Source organism: Pomacea canaliculata, linkage group LG6, assembly GCF_003073045.1.
Source record: "Pomacea canaliculata isolate SZHN2017 linkage group LG6, ASM307304v1, whole genome shotgun sequence".
In the NCBI taxonomy this organism is placed as follows: domain Eukaryota; kingdom Metazoa; phylum Mollusca; class Gastropoda; order Architaenioglossa; family Ampullariidae; genus Pomacea; species Pomacea canaliculata.
This window is the reverse complement of record NC_037595.1, coordinates 23,287,641-23,307,815: the sequence shown is the minus strand read 5'-3', so window position 1 is coordinate 23,307,815 and position 20,175 is coordinate 23,287,641. Positions and strand designations below refer to the sequence as shown.

General features: G+C 40.2%; 1 protein-coding gene and 1 long non-coding RNA gene across 2 annotated transcripts; both read right to left on the bottom strand.

The window, feature by feature from the left end:
* Positions 1-8,351: 8,351 nt before the first annotated feature.
* Positions 8,352-13,547, bottom strand: LOC112566875. The gene is made up of 4 exons (XM_025243286.1): positions 13,121-13,547; positions 12,449-12,551; positions 11,674-11,960; positions 8,352-11,510 (listed from the first exon to the last, which is right to left on the bottom strand). Exons 3-4 carry the CDS (start codon positions 11,920-11,922, stop codon positions 9,768-9,770), a joined length of 1,992 nt encoding a protein of 663 aa, XP_025099071.1. The 5' UTR covers positions 11,923-11,960; positions 12,449-12,551; positions 13,121-13,547; the 3' UTR covers positions 8,352-9,767.
* Positions 13,548-18,806: 5,259 nt separating this feature from the next.
* Positions 18,807-19,728, bottom strand: LOC112566877. The gene is made up of 2 exons (XR_003099711.1): positions 19,692-19,728; positions 18,807-19,412 (listed from the first exon to the last, which is right to left on the bottom strand). It is a non-coding gene; the product is annotated as an uncharacterized LOC112566877 (long non-coding RNA).
* Positions 19,729-20,175: the final 447 nt, after the last annotated feature.

Genomic DNA, 20,175 nt, shown 5'->3' with positions numbered 1-20,175 from the left:
ATAATAATAAAAATTGCAAAATTTGTAAAATGCGTACTACACCCTCCTAAGGAGCATGCTCTGAACTCCTAAGAACAAGAACGTCCATCAAGGGTGCTCCCTATCGCCTATACATTTTTCAGGAGAACATTATTCATAAACACTCCACAACCATTACACTTTCATATCCATCGAGGAAAGTTGCAACCTACGCTTTGCAGACGACATCCACCTGACAGCACGCACTGACAGACAACTGCAAGACTTGACCAACAGACTGACAGACAGCTCGAAGGTAGAAACAATGAGGACCAGCCCCGAGAACAGAAATTCGTGGCCATCGACGATGGAAAACCAGAGAATATGGATCAAAAAAGGAGAAAGCTTTAAGCAGCTTTCAAGAAGATATTTCCTAACAGTCATGTCCTTATTTATCTAATCAACACAACAAACAATGTGTAGAAAGTATGAAATTCAATTAAAAATCATTCGTCATTTGCCGAAGACTACACTTATCTAATACACATGCGTACACACGACAGGCGTGATAATTGTGTAATTATCTAATCATTTACATGTAAAGACTTACAGTAATTGTGTTGAAGAAAAGCCAAAGTGTCTCTTTAATTACCGCAGTGGGAAAATATTTACGTTTTCGTCTTCAAAATGAAAATTTTTAGTTTGTTTCGTTGGTGTGAAAAATAACACGCTGACACTTGCTTCCGTGTAACAAACTTGTTTCTAGAAAGTTTTGTTTTCTTGTAGAGAAGAAATGCTTCTTCGTGTTGAAGGATGCATGCAGGTGTCCAGTTTTATTGTCTTTCTGGGCTTACTACAAAATAATAAACAACAAATGACAGATTTAATAAAATTTAATCTACTCAGATTTAATTCAAGACATAACGTGAATAAATTGGAAAATTGAACAATAATTTTTTTTAATTATCAGCATAGGAACTTTTCGTTTTAAGTCTATCTTACATGCTTTAAAACCCTTGCGCAGATAAGGGAAGTTGTATTTTTGAAGTTGTTAGATTTTTTTTCAAACTAAAATTATTTTTGGACTTTAGAAATAGAAGGAATGAGAGTTCATTTTTAAATATTTTATTCGGTATAAATAAAATGAGAAGTGTAGTGCCTACAAGTAATGTTCAGTTTACAGTACAGACGGAAGACATTGTCTTGTGACTCATACCTTGAAGATGATCGGGTTCAGGGATCGGAATTCTTCTGAACTACTCACAGTACCGTCCGTAAGGTCCCACTGTCTATAATTTCATCACTAATTATCATCCGCACCAGCGGTAAATCTCTTGTACACACCAATCTGTAGTCGGTGTACCGATCGGCCCAAGTATCTGAAGCAGAGTAAAAACTCTCTTGTTACCATTGACATGAGAAGTGTTCAGCCATCGATACACACGTATTCTCCAGGAGTACTTAGCTAAGAGATTTCTTGAAGTTTCCACATTTTACTGTACCGATTGCGCAAAAATAAATCAACAAACTAGCTGATTTCCTAAGCTCACAGATCACTCAGACAGGACATCACGCTTCTGAAAATTATTTCACTTTGCTTCTGCCATTCATGACGACTTTCATCAATGTGACATCACCCGGCCTAACGACAGGGACTACACAATATGGATTCACAGGACTGGACATTCACACGTTGATAAATATTGTGATAGACGTCGTCCTTCCGTCACTAATGTGTCTTATAGGTATCCCAGCAAATGTCATCAACTGTCTGGTGTTCTGGAGTCAGGGTCTACGCGATCGGATGAACCTCTGTCTCTTCACACTGGCACTAGTAGACTGCGCCTACATGGTCGGCATCTTCACGATACTTCCGCTGACTTATTTTATTGAGTGGGGAAACGAGTGGATCTTTAAGATATTTTACAAACAGGTCTGCGTGGCTGTGGTAGGCATCACTTATGGCCTTCGATTAACGTGCTCCTTCATCACCATGGTGATCGCGGTGGAACGGTGTGTCTGTGTAATGTTTCCTCTTCGAGTTTCAACACTGATAAGCACGCGCACCATGGGCACAATAATTGCTTTGACTTTCATAGGTCTTCAGCTTAGTTATGTGACATTTCCCCTGTCATATTACGGGGATGTGATTATCATTAATGGAAAGAGGAGTAGAGTAGTTTTACAGAGTCAGTTTTTTAGAGACAATACGCGGGTTATTTTAATTTTTACAAACAATTTTCTGGGATTTGCTTTACCTATAGCCATATTTATAATTGTTACGACGACAACTGCAGTCACTGTAATTAAACTGAAAGGTGCCTACAGGTGGCGCCAGAAGTCGAGTTCTGTTGACAGCGACAGTTACCGGCGTGAGAGGGCGCTGACGGTGATGTTAGTCATCGCGGCCTGCGTCTACATCGGAACCATGCTGCCGTTTGTTGCTCGCGAAACATTTGTCTTGGCCTTCAGCGGTCTTGCTTACTCTGTGATTCAGAGTTATGTTTACCTTGCTTTAACTGGCGTTGTCAACTTGATTCCAGGAATAAACAGCTGCGTTCCCTTCTTTATATATTTTTCTCGTTCTTCTCGGTTCAAGAAATATTTCCAACGCATCTTTAGCCCTTCTCGCAAGAAAGATAAACCCCAATAACTTCAATCCCAGTTTATTGTTAAAGTCAACGGCCGTTGTGGAAACGTGTATAATTTGTTCAAGTGTCTAATGCGATATTGCATTAGAAAATTTGATTGAAACGATAGAGCTTCATCTTGTTAGTTTCGTGTGTTAGTGTATAACTCTTAAATGGAGGCTTAAATAAATAGTAAACAGTGTACGGCTGCACTACTCGGGCGTAAAGTATTAGTCTGGACGTACCAAGGGTATAGTACCCGACTAACTTTTCGACCGTTGCATTGCTCTCAACGAATCGAGTTTTAGTCCGGAGCTAGAGCATAACTTTAGTCTAACCAGGGGTTAGGCGTACAACAGACTAGCAGGTGACTAACTTATGAGCGTCCACAGCAACTCAGTTTCGTTTATGAGTTTTGGAGACAAAGCATAGGATGACGATGTGAATTTTTTTTTTTTTTTTTTTTTTTTTTAGATGGATGGAAATTTTCAAAATCGCTCTTAAACTTGCTAATCATTATCGTGAACTACAACAAAAAACGGCGAAATGGAGCCTTCGAAGTCATGTTTTGGATTCTATTCTTCGGAGATGTTTTCAAATAGTTGCAGGAGATACGATCAACACACATTAGGAGATAGGTTCTCGAACAATTCGCAGTGTTTCTAAAGCTCTTGCAAATCGACTAAATAGGTAAAATACATAGCCAGTGGGATGCAAGCAAAGTAGAAATCCTAATTTTACGCAATCGCAGGATTTCCAAGCGTGTTTGGGTGCGTGAATGGCGCCCATATAAAAATACAGGGACCATCTGAGCACAAAAATGAATTTAGTAAAAAATAGGTTATCATTCAATTAATGTACAGCTAGTTTGTTATAGTGGCATACATAGAATCAACTGTGGTGTTGAGTATTCTGGAAGTACTCATGACTCCAGGATTTTGACTGAGTCAAGTGTACCGCGATTATGAAGTACATCCCCCATCAGTCACGGGACAAACTCGGGAAACAATTGAAAGCTGCAAAGGTTTGCTGAAAAGACGCTTTCGTTGCCTTTCAAAGAAACATCAAGGTATGTATTACTAAATTGTATTGGAGTTATAGGTTTTGGAAACAATGTTTTTCCATTATATTTGATTATTGTGTCCACATGAAGGAAGAGAAAATTATCATAATTGTCTCATGTTTTGTGTTTTTTCAAGTTAGTGTCTAACACATGCACACCTTTCAAGCCATGTTTTCCCCAAAGAAATATATTAACATATATTTATGTACTTAAATGTAAGCTTTTTCTCGTGTATGCTGCTCAGTTTAGATATTCATTTGGTTGCTGTCATTTTCTAGGTTTAGCAGTTGTTGTGTCCCCTTGTCATTGTATAAATGTGCAGAACAGATAACAGATGATAGATTTTTGCCTGGTAGTCATTCTGCAGGTTCAATCCAAAGAGAGTAGTCATCATCATGGTATTCATAGTATTGTGTACTACAAGCTCCCAGACCACCTGGATGATGAGCATGATGATAATCATGATGTTGAACTTTATGGAGCTCAACCAGACAAAGCAAGATTCCCTTGTTCACGGATCCTTCTCTTAGAGCTTTCATATGTGATGGTAAAGTTCTGTTTATTTTTATGCAGAATTTCAAAGTTATAATTAGGACGAAACTATTACAGATTAGACAGATGTGGAAAGAAAATGTTCCCAGGGTACATTCTGGAGTAGTGTTCAAAACAAACAAAACAAACTACGGCCTGCACCACTGATGCAGATCCTCTGTAAATCCAAATATTTCACTGGAAGCGTGCATTATAACTGCAGATGATCTGTCCAGTCTGCATATTGTACATGAAATCTGAGAGTTGTTCGCAACAGCCACCTTGAACAGTTGCAGTGAACTCTTGGTGGACAAACCAAGAACATGATGAGTTTTATTCTAAATAGCATCAACAACATTCTAGCTCTGTAATTCTCTCCATTACCAAGCAGTCGAGCAATTTTAAACCAAAAGCATTAACTTTAGGTTTGCTTTTAGACCTATCATTGTTATTTGTTCAGTCATTAGTTAATAAGGATAAAGATTTTATCCATGGTCATTGCAGGAATATTGATGTGTTTTTTACATCACATCAAGCAAAACTTGTGACCAACATAAGTCTTCCTCGAGGTTTAAGATGAAAGCAGGATGAATAGCAGCATCCAACGTGCACAGTGTTTGTCATATATGTAGACCAGCCAGCCTTGTCAGTAATTTAAAAAATTCTATACCAACTGTTTTTCACTCAGAAGCAGCATAGCGAGACCAGAAAAATGAAAAAGAGCCATGAAGTGATTTAAATTTGTATGAAGCTCGATAATGTATTCATTTTGTCATTTTTATAATACACAATACTCAAAAAACAGATGTACACGAATTACAATTATGTTTGTAGCATTATCACCTGAATAAAGCAGAAAGAGAGCACTTGAACTTTTATTGAATAGTCCCAAGCTCATTTCAATAGAGAGAGAGAGAGAGCAGTAACATTATATTCCTGACACCCTTGCTTGAATAATAAATAAAGGATAAATTTTTAAAGCCCATAGACACCTAAGGAGCATGCTCTTAGCGCTAAAAAACAAGAACGAAACATGTACAGCATACGAGGGACAGGAAAACAAATAACATATGAACTATAAAAGAATAAACAACAGTACTAACGAAGAATAAAAACAAATACAGAAAACATAAAGACGAATCAAATAGATGAGAGTAACATGTTATTGTAAAATAGCATGACTATGCAATCCAAACATATTCATGATTGCATCAGTCCACTCTGTAATCTGATGTGGTGGACCTCATCCTGTACATGGATGCTTTACATTGTTGCCATCTTTTGTCGCTTTTGTCTTCACTACCGGAAAATAACAAATTGCAATCAGTGTCTAGACAGCGATACTATTTCCCAAAATACTATTTTTGTCCATTACTTCTGTGGCTAATTACATGCAAAAAATTAATTAAAACTTAATATACCTCATTCATTGATACATTGCCGACGGCTGGCACACACTGTCCTCACCACATCCTTCCGCTATTTCTTTCTTTGCATTTCGTTGATAAAAATTTTGACAGGAGCATTGCCTGCTTGGCAGAGACTGTCACTGTTAATGCACAGACACGATTGTTTCCAAGTTGGCTTTCTTGCACTTTCGCATCTGACATTTTCAAGATCAGAGTGAACTGCGGGTGAAAAATTCGTTTCGTGGTCGAACCCACTGAAGTTTTTGGTAAAACCAACAGTCCGTAGTTACTAGCTCACACGTGGCTAGTCCCGAGCTTAGTCCTGAGAAGTGCAACCGACGTAGATGAGGAGACTAGTTAGTCGGGTATAGCGGTGTTTAATCCGGACTAGCAGGGGACTAGCTGCGACCGAGCAATGCAATCGGACCCTGGTATCTAAGCTACGGAGGGTAATAAGTTGACATACTCTACGATTAGACGGTTACTAATTTTATGGAAATTCATTTACAGACAACTTGTAACAAAGACGGTACGAGATTTTTTTATCTTTGGTGCATATCTTTACTTCATAAAGTTTTAATACATTTCTTTATTAAGATTCACTTAAATGCAGCTGTGATTTAATTGTGGAATTAGTTTGAAACTGAAAGTTCCTCAGAGTGAAATAACGCTTGCTGTTAACATTCCAGTGGTTCTACTTGTATCGGTATACATGAAGCTGAATTTAACCGTCAGTGGCTATATCCTGCTAGGAAGATACTTTAGTATCATAATTATAATTAGTGATCAGTTTTCGAGGCCTGTCATTTTCTAGGACTCGTTATTTTTAAATGTCAAGATAACATCGCGCCTGAAATAAAAGGTTATCATCAAATCGCGGACGCATGAAGCCTTGGGATATAGTCACACCCGCCATCTGTAAGTACACACCCGGCCAAGACTACACTGCCACATCCCTACGCTGACAAGGATTCATGTATTTCAGTAGAGAGTCAGACATTACGAATGATATTAAATCATTATTTTATTTCTTTCTTATCACATTGTCATTCCTGATGTATTTCACCTTTTTATGTGTGTTTATTGTAAATAAACTCACAAGAACAGTTCCAAGAAGTCCGTGTGGTAAGGGAGAATGAATGAGAATGTCAGAGGGAAAAGGGTTAACCGTGACACACAGTATTTGGTGAACACTGTTCAGCAGTAGAATTTTGGAGGGAACGAGCTTGAAAAAGTACTCAGGCTCGAGACTGTCGTGGGTGTTACAGATCAGATAATCATTCAGCACGATTGTCTGTAGTCAATGCACTGGATGCAACAAGAACGGTCCACACACACCCACAGATGAGACCACGAAGCTGGGAGTGATTATTTTCGAATTAAAAATAAACAAATACAAAACCAATGCGAGATAATTAAGAAAACGTATTTAGATGAGACTTTAAACCTTTTCATAAATAAAAATAACAGGTGTAGACATTGTAAAATAAGAAATAGTGGTTAATAAATTGAGAAATCAAACAATTGGTCTCCTTCATCCAAAGTCAGAAATAATGTGTAGTAATATAGATAATGATTAAATAGATAAAGGCGTCCTTAAAAAATGAAGTGGGTCATAATAGTGAAAGTCTTGAATAGAAAGTTTTTGTCTATTGTCTTTGCCTAAGGTCGAGTCCGTATGAGTATCACATGCTTTAACACTAGCATTAGACTCCTAATGATGGTTCAAAGGTTACCTTGTAAAACCTGCCGTAACGGTGAACTGTAAACACTGTCCTTCGTCTTGTAAAATTAGCACAAGACAAATCATCAATCACTAATTTATCCACATCATCACACTGTTGTATTCACTCTAAAATTCAAAGTGTGTCCATTCATTTACTTAATAATGCAGCATAAAGTAGAAAGACAGAAAGAGGTGGAGAATTCAGAACTTTATTGATTAGGCCTTCGATCCATATTTATTAGTCGGTGATTTTACAGGTACATAAGGTTATAAGCCATAAATAGCATAAAAAGTCCAAGAAATACATATTCAATCCGACAAAAGTTGCATCAACACACTAACTTTCAAGCAATATTCTTATTCAGGAAATATCCATACGACTTTGAAATGCCTTAAAAACGAATAGCGATAGGATGAACAGGATGTTAGCATTTGTGGAGCTAAATAACAATGTTAGCGTGAAACTATATAGCCATGTACGAAACTATATAGGTATGAATTTCTCTCGGAGACTAATGTATGCCGGGCAAACAAAATAAAATTCTGTTCTGACTTCGATATGGGCAGTTACAATTCATAGCAAGGGTTGATTGCAGGTCTTAAGGATGTGATTTTGTCGATGAGACACTTAATCTAGAACTAGTCAAGGCACTTCGAACACCAGCATTTTGTAAACAATATACCTGTAAATATACACTGACCGAGAAAGACGATTTACATGATTGACATAGTTCATAGCGTTCTTTAGACATAATATCTGATCGCCAATATTGTTGATAACAATCCTGAAGCCTCTTTTTAGAAGCAGAAACAAAAGGACTGAGTCGTGAACCCCTTGGCTCTGCCAAAGATGTCCAAAACCATAATCAAACAACAGAAAATATACAGAAGAGGCCTACTCACTTTGCTTTAGTTATGGATATGTAACAACACATGGTGTGCTTTGTCAAAGAGTCTATTTACGGGCATGCTTAAAATAAGTAACAAGTACTTAACAGTTTCTACAAAGTATTGATAAAAAGGGTTAACACAACTCATCGTCGTAAACTAGTCTGTTTGGGGTTTGTATTGGTACTCGTAGAAATCGTTTTAGATCGAACAAATGGACTGTTTCAATGGGATTCAAATTTGCAATAATGCCTCATACTTCAGGAGCGTAAGTCATCATGGGTTGTATTTGCCCATCAAGTATTTTTTAAAAAAAAGACATCTGAGGAATAATCGCCGATGGACCAAAGCACCCTAGGCATTCAAGCTAATCCCTGACCATTTCGTTTTAAAGTGTGGGAGAAAGACAGTTGAGAAGATAGATATTTGTAACAACAGATAAGACCTGCAGCCATTTCTCATGAGCAGATAAAAGCCTTCAGAGTAGGCTTATCTAAGTTAACTATTAAACCTAAATTGTTTTATGCATTTCTTAAGACATTGAGTTGATTCTGAAGAGTTTGACACTATCAAAGATTAATGATACATCATATGCAAAAAGTAAGATAACAGAGGCAGAGATGTAACCAACGACGCCGTGTACTGTACACACTGACTACCAAATGTACCCGGCTTTGCCCCTTTGCACAATTGAGTCTTCATACCCACGTCAACCCAGAACACCAGCTCGGAGACTATTCAGGACTATTCCATGCACCCAAAAGAGTTAAAATAGTGGCACTCCACTGTGTTTAGTTAATACTCCCAAAGAGCTGGGAGGACTGAGGCCTTGTGACCAATAACGTTCAAGTATTGATGACGTCTGCGTTGTTGTCCTGTGCATGGTGGTGTTTGTCGGTCTTCCCGCGAAAGGTGATGTTTGTAGGTGTGTATTTCGAGGACAGTATTCACTCAGATTGGGGGGAAAAAACAATATCTTGTGCTGAAGTTTGTCCAATCATTAGAAAGCGTTTTCCAACCCACCAGTGCTTTAGGCGAATATTTCTGGCTGAAAATTCTTCCCTAACACCTAAAATAGCTTTATAATGCTCAAGTTAAAATCACTCTGTATTATTTTGACACTGGAGTTGCCGTGCACTAATAAAGTTGTTCTACCAACAACTAAAATCGCAATTAGTAGCTTTACACAGTGTACTTGTGCTAACTGTACCCAGATATTACATGGCGAAGCCGCTGCTATTACCTCCCCTGAAGTGGCTAATCGCCATGCTCTCACAACACAAACACGGAGTAATCTCCCTTGGTTTACATGCGTCTGTACCAGCACAGCTCCTCTCTCTCTCCCCCAAAGAAGTAGTCACGGAATTGTGCAGGAGTAACATTCATGCCGTCTTTATAATCGGTCCCGCTTGCTGTCTGTCGTGGGGTCCTACTATAGAGCCCAAAGCATCGCCACACGATGAGAGTACCCACCCCATCATGTACTGACGTCGTGTGTGACGTCACCACGTGCTGAAACCATTCGCGAGAAGGACGTCACCATAGACTGAGTCACGTCACCGTTATGCCTGTTGAGGTCCCTGGCGAGATATGATGACCTCACCGCCCTGGAAATGAAACGTAACTGGATCAGAGCGGCGTGGTGACACGTGAACTAGTTTCATGCTACTACCCGGATGTTCACCAACGGAGCCGTGCGGATGAGGCGGGTAGTTCTTCAGATCCAGTCGGTACGACGGAGGGCGGGACTGAGTCAGGTAAGGCCTTCTGCTGTCCGGAGGTGTGACTAGCAGGCTCCGCCCTTCCTCGTCCTCTTGCTGCTCATTGGCCGAAAACCTCTCCCCAAAAACCTGCAGCCGGGTGAACTTTCTCAGAATCTTTGTCCCAGTGGTCCTCGGATGACTCGGAGGCAAGGTGTGACCCTGAGCTGTCCTGGCTTTCATGTCAAAAGCTGCAACTGCCGAATCCGTCAAAGGAGGCATGCGAGCTGGCCCAGAGGTAAACATATGTGGACGACCGTTTTGAGGTTTTGCCAGCAAATCGTCGCCTATGGAAGGCAGATTATTAGCGGCTCGACGACTTTCAGGCTGAACTTGATGGCGGTTGGACGTGTCGGCAGTTGCATGTGTCGACTCTCTGTGTCTGACATTGTCGAGGGTCATGTGAGAGGGCGATCTTCCGGCTGTCTCAATGTGCAGATTGAGGACTGATGCCTTCATAACTTTCACGGCTGGTTCTTTCGAGGTTTCTCCGATCTCCACTTCTGCTGTTGCCGGCCCCTGTTCTCTTGGAGACAATCGCTCTGTCTCCTGTCTGCGAGTCAGAGAAACTGCAGCAAGCGAAGATGTGTCATTAACGACGCTAGTCTTTAATTTATTCTGACCGGAAGCAGGGAGAGACACAGATGTCACAACCAATGCTGCGGGACTTTTGTCGGTAATACTCCTTCCTTCGACTTTAACCTGAGCGTGGGAATCGGACGCATGAACACTTGTCTCCTCTTCCCGTCTTGGGCCGGGGTTGCCGTCTCGAATCTGCTGCTGCCACTTGCGAACTGAGTCCAGCTTGCTGGAAACACTCTCCTGTTGGAAAGCCCGCAACCGGAGAGCGGAGATCTGTTGCAGGCGGTACCGGTCTCTGTCAATCATGTCTTCTTTCAGGTCGCTTGGACGCTGGATGGTCAAAGAACGTAACTCCCAGTACGCTGCTGGGTAGTCCTCGTATGTAGGGGTAGCTGCCCCTCTCTCCCTCACTGGCGTGCTCTGAAGGAAGGTGTGTGGCGGTTGATCACTTGTATTGTACGAAAGCAGGCTGGTGTCCAAACACAGGTCGTGCTCCTTAGAGATTGCACTTTCGAATTCTGTTTCGTTCGGCTTCTTGTTCTTGATTGGTGCGAAGCGTCTCTGCCAGTTCTTAGTTCGCTTTGTGATGCGACTTGAGCCGCAAGTGGGAGACGAGGTGCTGCGCACAGTATTTCCATGGGAACGGGGCCACTTTTTACGCCACCTGGAAGGAAAGTTGGGGAAGCTGGTCAGAGGCGGCAGGATCAGATCTCCCGGAAATGACCCCTTTCCCTGCTTGTCGACACCGTCCTGGCGCACTTCATCATGTACATCTTCGTCTCTGACTATGGCCCCCTCAGGTACAAATTCAAAGGCTGGGCTGTTATCGTGGCCCTCATTCACCTTGTTGTGTGGATCTTCCCGCCTGTTGGATGGACGAATGACTTGCTGCACATCATTGTTGCTGTGAACGCTTGGGTGGTTAGGCACATTGCTGAAGTATAACGGGGCTTCAACGATGGTCTGTAAGATAAAATGATGTGTACTGGTTATAGGATCTCGCAAAAAAAAAAAAAAAAAGCAGAATATCTTCTCACCTCATTACCATCGTATACACACACACACACTCTTAGAAATTCACTGGCTTTGAAAAATACGTTGTTGTTAATTAACAATTAACACTCACCTTGATGCTGGAAGATGGTAAGACATGAGGCAAGATGCCTTGGGGTTGAGAGTTACTGGACTTGATGAACGACAGATGGCGAGCGGGTGATAAAACGGAGTACAGAACTCGGGGTTTCGTGAAGTCGGCCCCAGAGAACGGAGTTCCTATTCCCCAAAGTTGCTGAAGCTCACTGGTTTCTGCCATCACCGTGTTGCTGAGTTCAACTGACTCCGTTTCCATGGTCACGACGCGTTCTGCCTCAAGCATCAAGACTCCCCTTGTGTTTGGAAAATTATTTTCATCACCTGTTTTGATGCGCGTATAAAGCCGTGTTCATAAAGTAAAAAATACATATCACTGCACAAACATGTCACGAAATTAAGAAATACATTTACGCAATTGTTCATTCTCGAATGGAATGGATATAACACGTGTAAGCCACAGCAACAGTTACAAGCCAATGCAAAGACTCCAAAACTACGCACCACATTTACAAGTCGTTGTTTAGACACAAAACTTACATTCTGCACTTCTGTAGGAACATGATTGAAAAATAAACATTGGATAGAGAACGTGCTTCGGATAAATTTAAATTTAAATGTGTACAAGAGTGCAAAACTTTTTTAATGACTGGGTTGAGCATAGTACAAGATACTACTTTTGAAGATTTTAGTTAATCTCTCTTTCTCTCTCTTTCTCTCTCTCTTTCTCTCACTTTCTCTCTCACACACACACGTGAATGTGATTCAGACATTGAAATGTTACCAGGAGAGTAACGGGTTATATCACTCACTAGATCCGATCACAAAAGAAAGAAGCTTTGCTGTTCCAAGAAGCAGACAAGGTGTAGGTTGCTAGGCACGATCATGGCTGGATAAGGGCAACGTGTCTTCCAGCTGCAACAAAGGCAGAGATACGACTTATAACAGTATATTTCTTATAACTGTATCTGTCTTAAAGAAAGCTAGAAAGTGTTACTCTTTTTAAATACTAGCTATCGCAATTCTGTAAGACGAGCGCAGAGTTCTGGTTCTGAACTAACAGGACTGTGTATGTCAAACATTGTTTCTGTGCATGTAAATACCCGTGGGTTCAATAGACATCAGACATCCACGGTGATGTTAACGACGACTGTCAAGGTGATGATAGTGGTGATTATAATATCATGGATAGCGTTGAACGTCCGATCTTGCCTTCATGGATAGTTTTCAACAACCAATGCTGCAGTCAGTAACAGTCTTTGACATCAAATATTACCTGTCTGGATAGTCTTGAATGTCTATTGTTCACTCGAAGTAGAAAGAGAAAGGGCTAAAGAGAGTAGGATATATATAGAGAGAGGATTATAAAAAGAAAAAAAGTCGTAACGGTCAAATACAATCCAACCAAGCAATCCATAATGTAATGCTGAAATTTAAAATCGATAAATAAATAATTTGTTTTCAAAGCTACAAACTTGACTAACCGTGTGTCAGCAAGTGGGCTGACATGTACAAGTAGTGTGATAGTGTCTTCCCAAGACGACGGACGTAGATAGTGCGGGGGTCTGCTCTGAGCGAAAAAGCTTCTGCAGGTGTCGGCACGTGCTTGATTATTGTCGTCTGCTGTAAAACCTCAGAAACCCACGTCTGCGAACCACTCGGCAACATGACACCCGACCGACAGCCTTGAGGTCCCGTTACTAGGCACACCCGCCTCGACAGCAGGTGAGTCGATAAAGACTGGAAGGGGGGAAGAATAATTCTTCACACCTCTGCTCCGTGTTTATGTGTGTTCACCAGTGTTTTCTTGTGAAAGACGCCGAGAACGTACAGTCGGTTTAATGGCTGTCTTTTTTTTTTTTCTTCTTACCCGTCGTTGACTTGCAGGGCGGGTACCGTGAATGGTGACCGCCATACCGTCACTCTCCACCGCAGTGCCCAGCCCGATCGCTTGGCCCCGCTGAACTATGAGGAGCAAAGGTCCTCAACTATGTCGCGAACTCAGTGAGTAAATAACTCACACAGCAACAAGAGTAGACAGCAGGCAAAAGCAAAATCAGTTATAAATCATAGAAAGTGATCTTCACGGTACACCTCTAGTTCGTATATTGTGTTTCAATTGTGAATATATAATCCAAAAGAATTCTTTAATCGTACTCTTTGAATGTTATTTGTGATCATTGCTCACTTGTACATATAGTTCATATCAGCTCAACATGTTTCCTTTTATTATTTAATTTAATAGAATGATTGAGCTGGAATTTAACAAAGAACATTTGTTGTCGATGGGCAGTAGTAAGTGAAGTATATGAGCGATCTGAATGCGGCTACAAGATGTTGGAGCTGTGCTGGTTAAACAATGTTGCGGGGTGACAACATGGTGTGAAAATGCATGTGTACAGGGTAACCGGAGAATTTATATGTGCAATAGGAGAGTACGAATGTACAGCCTATGCATAATTTACATAATTATATAACCTTTATAGCGCTTTTCCCTGCTTAGGAGAAGGCTTAGTGCGCTTTACAAGAGAAAAACCAAGACATAAAGCAAGACAAACACAAAATTTACATTACAAACGGACACAGTCCAATAGATGTCTGCAAACAAACGGAGATGGGCACTTTAAAAGTCACAAGACGGAAGAACCACAGGTGAGTAAACAGTCCAGCACAATACCGATGACAACATAAAAGTACATACAATAGGCTCTAAAAAGACCACAAATCCAAGCGGAAAGCTAACCCTGCCATTAGCTGGACACTTGACATCGTAAATGTATCCACAAACTTTTCTGCTATCACGCTTCTGGGGGTCTTTTTGTGCATGGCGATGTTTGAATTCTTTTCATTATTATATTAGTTTCTAGCCTGTATCGCATGTATGCCGAGAAGAGACGAGAACAGCGATGTGATTATACACTCACATTCTGGGAAATGCTATTTTGGAATGATCTCATACCAGTCATTGGGTGGGATGGGGTGGCATTGTAGTCTGGTAGATATTTAGATAGTATTTTTGGCGAAAAATCCAAGACAGCACAAAGAAATAGACTTGTCCCCAGCCATGATTTATATATGATTCAACATGATATATTTTGACAAGGTCGTGATGTTATTAGCTAATCCAGCTCCTCAAAATATACAACGAACATGCAGAAAGAGTGAAGAGTGTTTACTGCTCTCCTTTTTTGGATAGGCCAAATTCCTCCTTCCTAAAGTCGAATCATTCCTTCATTCCTTGTAGAGTCATCTGGGATATGAGCAGGACAATAAGGTGCACAGCCTCGTTTTACATTTTAAATCATATAAATTAAAAGAAATTTAAATTGTATTTATATGATTATACAAAGTGCTTTAGCTTAGCAGAGTTTCACGATTCACATTTTGATCTTTAAATATTGTCTCCGTATTGCTTGTTGTTAATTTTTCCCCTGTCAACAGAACCTGTTTACTATTTGCCTTTTTTTTTAAAGGTCCGCGCAAAGTGAAAGACTCATGATTCATGTGAACAGCCCCTGGTCTGTCCTTCTCGACGGTTCACGGGTGACAGTTACACAAAGCCGGTATTCTTGGTTCACTTCCACGTGTGCCGAGCTTATTGAGGAGGCGTCACTTTTATGTCCCCACACTGACGTGACTGAGCCCAACTTTCAAACATTCATCGACCTGACAGTTCAGGCGATCGACAGTCGTAAAAGGTGTCGGAATGTCGTTAAAGGTTTGCCGAGTGAAACTAGGTCTCCCACCCTTTTTTTGTCATTCTCGAATGGCTTTATGCATTTGGAGATGTCAGCTCCGGTAACGTTCATTTGCGAAGCTTTTTCAATGCCGAACTCTGTGAAATTAAAAAATATTTTTGTTCACTCTTGTTAAAAGAAGTCTTTTATTTTTTTTTTATTTTTTTTGTGAAAGGAACTCATCTGATGGATTTTATAAGTGTTGTTGTTGTTGTTGTTGTTGTTGTTGTTGTTGTTGTTGTTGTTGTTGTTGTTGTTGTTGTTTGTTGGAAGGATTTTCGAGTGACAAGTCATGTTTCCTAAGAACCCACAAGCTGAAAGGAAGTCACTGTTGACTATTGTCAGGAGGTTGATCAATGTATCGATGGTTCTTTCGACAGTTACAAACTTTGTAGAGCGTTTGTGTTCTTTTCCTTACGAGAATTAACTCTTGTTTTTTGGTAATTTTTTCTCAGATTATTTTTCTTTACCCGTCTTCTAATTTCGTCGAAATGGGCGGGAAAGAAGTGTGCTATGGAGAATTGGGTTGAATGACTCGAGCGGTCGCCAGATATCGCGTGTGGTGGATATCGGGGGAAGCAATCCCGGTGTCGGGACCGTCCCGTTATAAAACATCATCGTGAGGGAAGGAGACCTCTGCGCTCTGCCATTCACTCTACCCCCATCTCCACCCTATATCCTTGGCCGTCACATTTAGAAGCAATACCGTGATACAGTCAGCAATGTTGGACATTGCAGGATGGAATATCCTTTTTTTTCCCTCTCTCCTCCCTTCCTCTGTGTGTGTGCAAGCTCTCGCTCTGTGGAGGGAAGTAATCATGAAATAGCTGAACGTGGGAAAGTGTCGGAAGGCTGTCGGACCGCCAATCAATACTAATGAGCTCACGGTGTGATTAATGTCGAGCACCTGATGGACACCTCAAGCGGACATGACGGTAGAGCCGTGCCGAAGTGCAGGTGAGTTTGGGCGGTATCGGTATGAGGAACACAAGCTAATTATCTGGTTAACCCGGGTAGTGCAGGCATGAGGAAATGCGGGTACGTACCCCGTGCTGTTAACACAAAAAATGTACAACAACCGGGGTCTGATCGGTAAAAGTTGAGCAACTATCCCGCGGAATGGGAGTAGTGGTGGTGGGGAAGTGACACGCAGCGGGTGGGAGGGAAAAACCTGCGGGGTGTATTGCCACTCAAGACAGGAATGAGAAGAAATGAGGATCGCTGTGAATCGCGAGAGCAGACTATATGATGACGTCACGAGTGTATAGAAGGCTGTGCACCACTTTGAAGTTTAAGGGCGGTGAGTTTGAAGTTCATTCGACCCAGCGGTTGGCTGTTTTCTGGTGTCCACTACACAATGTTTGACTGCCTGAATTATCAGAGATCGAAAGATGGAAAAATAAAAAGATCAGCTCCACCTTCCTGGTGTAGCGTTGTAGACACTGTGAACTATTTATATGTCACCAACCCCACAGACATACTGGAATACTGATATTGGAAACTGACAAATTTAATTAACATCCCCTTGTATTCACAAAACTGCCCAGACGCCTAAAAGCAATGGGAAGGAATGGTGGGTAAATTTGGCCATGGCCAAATTCCAAAAGCTAGTACTAACAGACTGGAAACTAGGCCACCTGGTCAAGTTACCAAAGGAAGAAGACCTCTCTCAGTAAAACAATTGGCAGGGGATCATCCTGCTGTCCATTCCAAGCAAAGTCCTGACAAGTCTTAACTACAAGAAAGATTGAAGGCACTAGACAAGAGACTGAGACCAGAACAAGCAGTGTTTTGTCAGGGTAGATTATGAACCGACCACATTTCCAGCCTTCGTATCATCACATTAAGTATAGAGTATCCTTCTTGAGTCTTGCTATTCTGTTTTCTCACTGTTTAGCTGACATAAAGTTAAACTCTAATTCTTCATACCAAAATACTGTAAAGAATTAATTTATATTTTTTTAATATCAACCAACATAATATCTACTCCCCAACATATAATGTGCCACTCACTTCTTACTCAATATGGCACATGAGGCACTCTCACCCAAGCTCATTAGATCAAGGGCAGGCAACATATGGTGGCTTTGCTAGCACTGTGTAGCCTCCCTTAAAGCTCTTTCCAATCTCTCAGCAAGTAAAGAACTTGATCACATGGTACTTGAATCACATTTGATCCAGCAAGAACTCTCCACTCTTGGTAGATACGCAATTGTAACTAGGTTATTTCATCATAAAACGTGTCTACAGTTAAAGTACAACTGTTTATCAATGGGACCCTGAATTATGTAATACCAAATATCAATGCTATTGCAATTATATTCAATGTGTAGTTTGTTGGTTGGTAAAACTGACTTACACTTGGGGCTGCTCTTTTAAAGTATAAAATTCAGTTTCCCCATCTATTTTTTCACTAATGTATATGTGCAAAAGCTGTGAAATGTTAAAGATGGGTAGCAACTACACAATCCACAACCAGAAGAAATTCAAATAAGAAAATAATATAAACTATAAATTTTAGTCAAAGGAATTGTAAATCACCATTATATGTTTGTCTACCTCAAATCAGGACTTCAAACCATCACTGCAAGAAAATCCTGGCAGATTACCGCTGACTGGAATCTCTCATAGTCATGCAGCCTGCTGCTAGATTTGCACATTCACAAATGATACAAGCATCAAATGAAAGCATGTCACTACTGTTTACATGATTCAGCTAGGGGAAGGCATACTGTTTCAGAACTGATTACTTTTACAATACAATCTGCCTTGTGTAACACCTAAGTTTTCTAAACTGTAGCTCTCAATATAATTTACATGGCAGTGCAGTTTTTTATACAGAGCTATGAAAATTTAGTCAATCAACTCATCAGCAGCATTATGAGCTAGTACAGTCTTCATATTATGCCAGATACAATTATCTGGCAAAACATTCTTCAGTCCTCATATGTACCCTGCAAGCATCAGATTCTTGAAGCCATGATGCAAGTTGAAGAAGATGTCCAGAGAAAATATTTTATCTGAAAATACTTTATCCCTGAAAGAATGATTCCTGTAAAATATTTTAATTTCTGACTAAACATAAAGTTTTCACATATGATTATGTGATGCTTCACTTAGCTGCAGCCTAGATTTGAGTCTCTAGTGATTACAGCAAACAATCAATTCCCATAATCTATGATAAATACCATGTAACTCTTACAGCTATCACAGCATTCAAATACCAAAATACCAAGATTTATGATAACTATTTAACAAAGAAAATACCAGTTCATCATAGAATGGTCACAAGGGTATCTGATGCTTAATGGCCATGATTCATGACAAAAACTGAGTAGCTGAAAATATCCTCATTTAAATTTTGTCGAAATACTTGAAAAATATTTCACAGCTGAAAATACCAGGACAGAAAAAGTTATACAACAAAACTGACTTTCAACTTACGAAATTCTTTTAATGGCTCTGATCGATGCAGTGAAATTTTATTTGTAAGTTTCCTCTGAGTGCTTAATCATAGTCTTTCACTCTCATCTCTCTAACACAATTGTCGAACACTTGTACGGCCATCTACCAATCATGTGCTGTCTATATATAAAACACTGTTGTCCAATAGGGAAAGGAGTAACAACAACCGGTTCTTATTCTCTGGTCTCTGGTTTTGCAAAATTAACATGCATATGCTTGGATAAATTAAAATATCTGTTTTTGAGCATATTATGCCATTTTAAAGGACTTCTAGCAGCAGTTATTCATCATTCACTTCCACTTTCTCTGAAAGGAGATGATGATGCCGAATTCTGTCTTGCTGGGGTTGCAATTGTTTTGAAGGTGGTGGTGTCAGAGCCAATTAAGTCCAAAACATCATTCGATGCAGATATCCGTTGGTGTAGAAGATACTCTTGGCTGTTGGTTTCAGCTTTATCAAGGTAGTATCGGTAGTTAACCATAAGTCCGCAAGATTGGTTCAAACCTCGAATAGATGTGTCCGCAAGAAAGTTGATGCGCCAAAGTACAGCTCCATTTGCAAGGTGGAAGTTTGCTATGAAAAGACCCATTACAGTAAGTCTCACAGTCTCTGGGATTAGATAAAAACTAGCTGTATCAAAAAGATGACAAACACTAAAAATCACCAAATTTTGTACATGTTTACAAAGAACTTGCTGACCAAATGACAATCAGTATGAAATTCAGCAGGTGACTAAAGCAAAACACAGTACTAATTGCAACTGTAACAACATGTAATACTGATAATTGAAAGCTATATTTGTTTCTTCACTTTCGTTGACAAGGAGCTTAGACACACCGGACATAAACTTACCAACAGGGTTCAAAGCAAAGCCTCGTCTCTTTTCCAGTAAAGATAACGAGCACACAGGCGCAGAAGTGCACTTTCATTGCCATGACAGCCTCCTGCCGTGGTAGCCACTGATTAGACTGCACCAAATGCTTAAAAGCTTCCAAAATAGAAGAGTGGTGTTCTGACGGCAGTTCTCCAATGTCTGCATTTCTGCTGATGTGAGCAGCATCTGGTCAGAGTCCTCCTCACCAATCCTGCATTCATAAATATTCCTCTAAATCAGCAAAACATTTTTGGTTAAATAACTCAAAAAAGTACTATAAAAAGCACTCTGTTTAAAATATTAAAAGCATTGCAAAACAAAATCTTTATATTCTCTTTAAGAAAACATCAATCATTCAAAAGTATTTGTTTAGACTATTTATCTTTGCTCTAAGTAATCTTAAGCATAACAGAACAAAACATGCAGAGTCATGCTATCAAAATTTTTTTGTGAAGCTAAAAA

Bases quoted from the DNA above. Each gene is read 5' to 3' on its own strand.
- LOC112566875 (XM_025243286.1), bottom strand. From the start codon at position 11,922: ATGCTTGAGGCAGAACGCGTCGTGACCATGGAAACGGAGTCAGTTGAA. The intron at 11,511-11,673 runs GTGAGTGTTAAT...TTTATCTTACAG, and splicing joins TACCATCTTCCAGCATCAAG to ACCATCGTTGAAGCCCCGTT.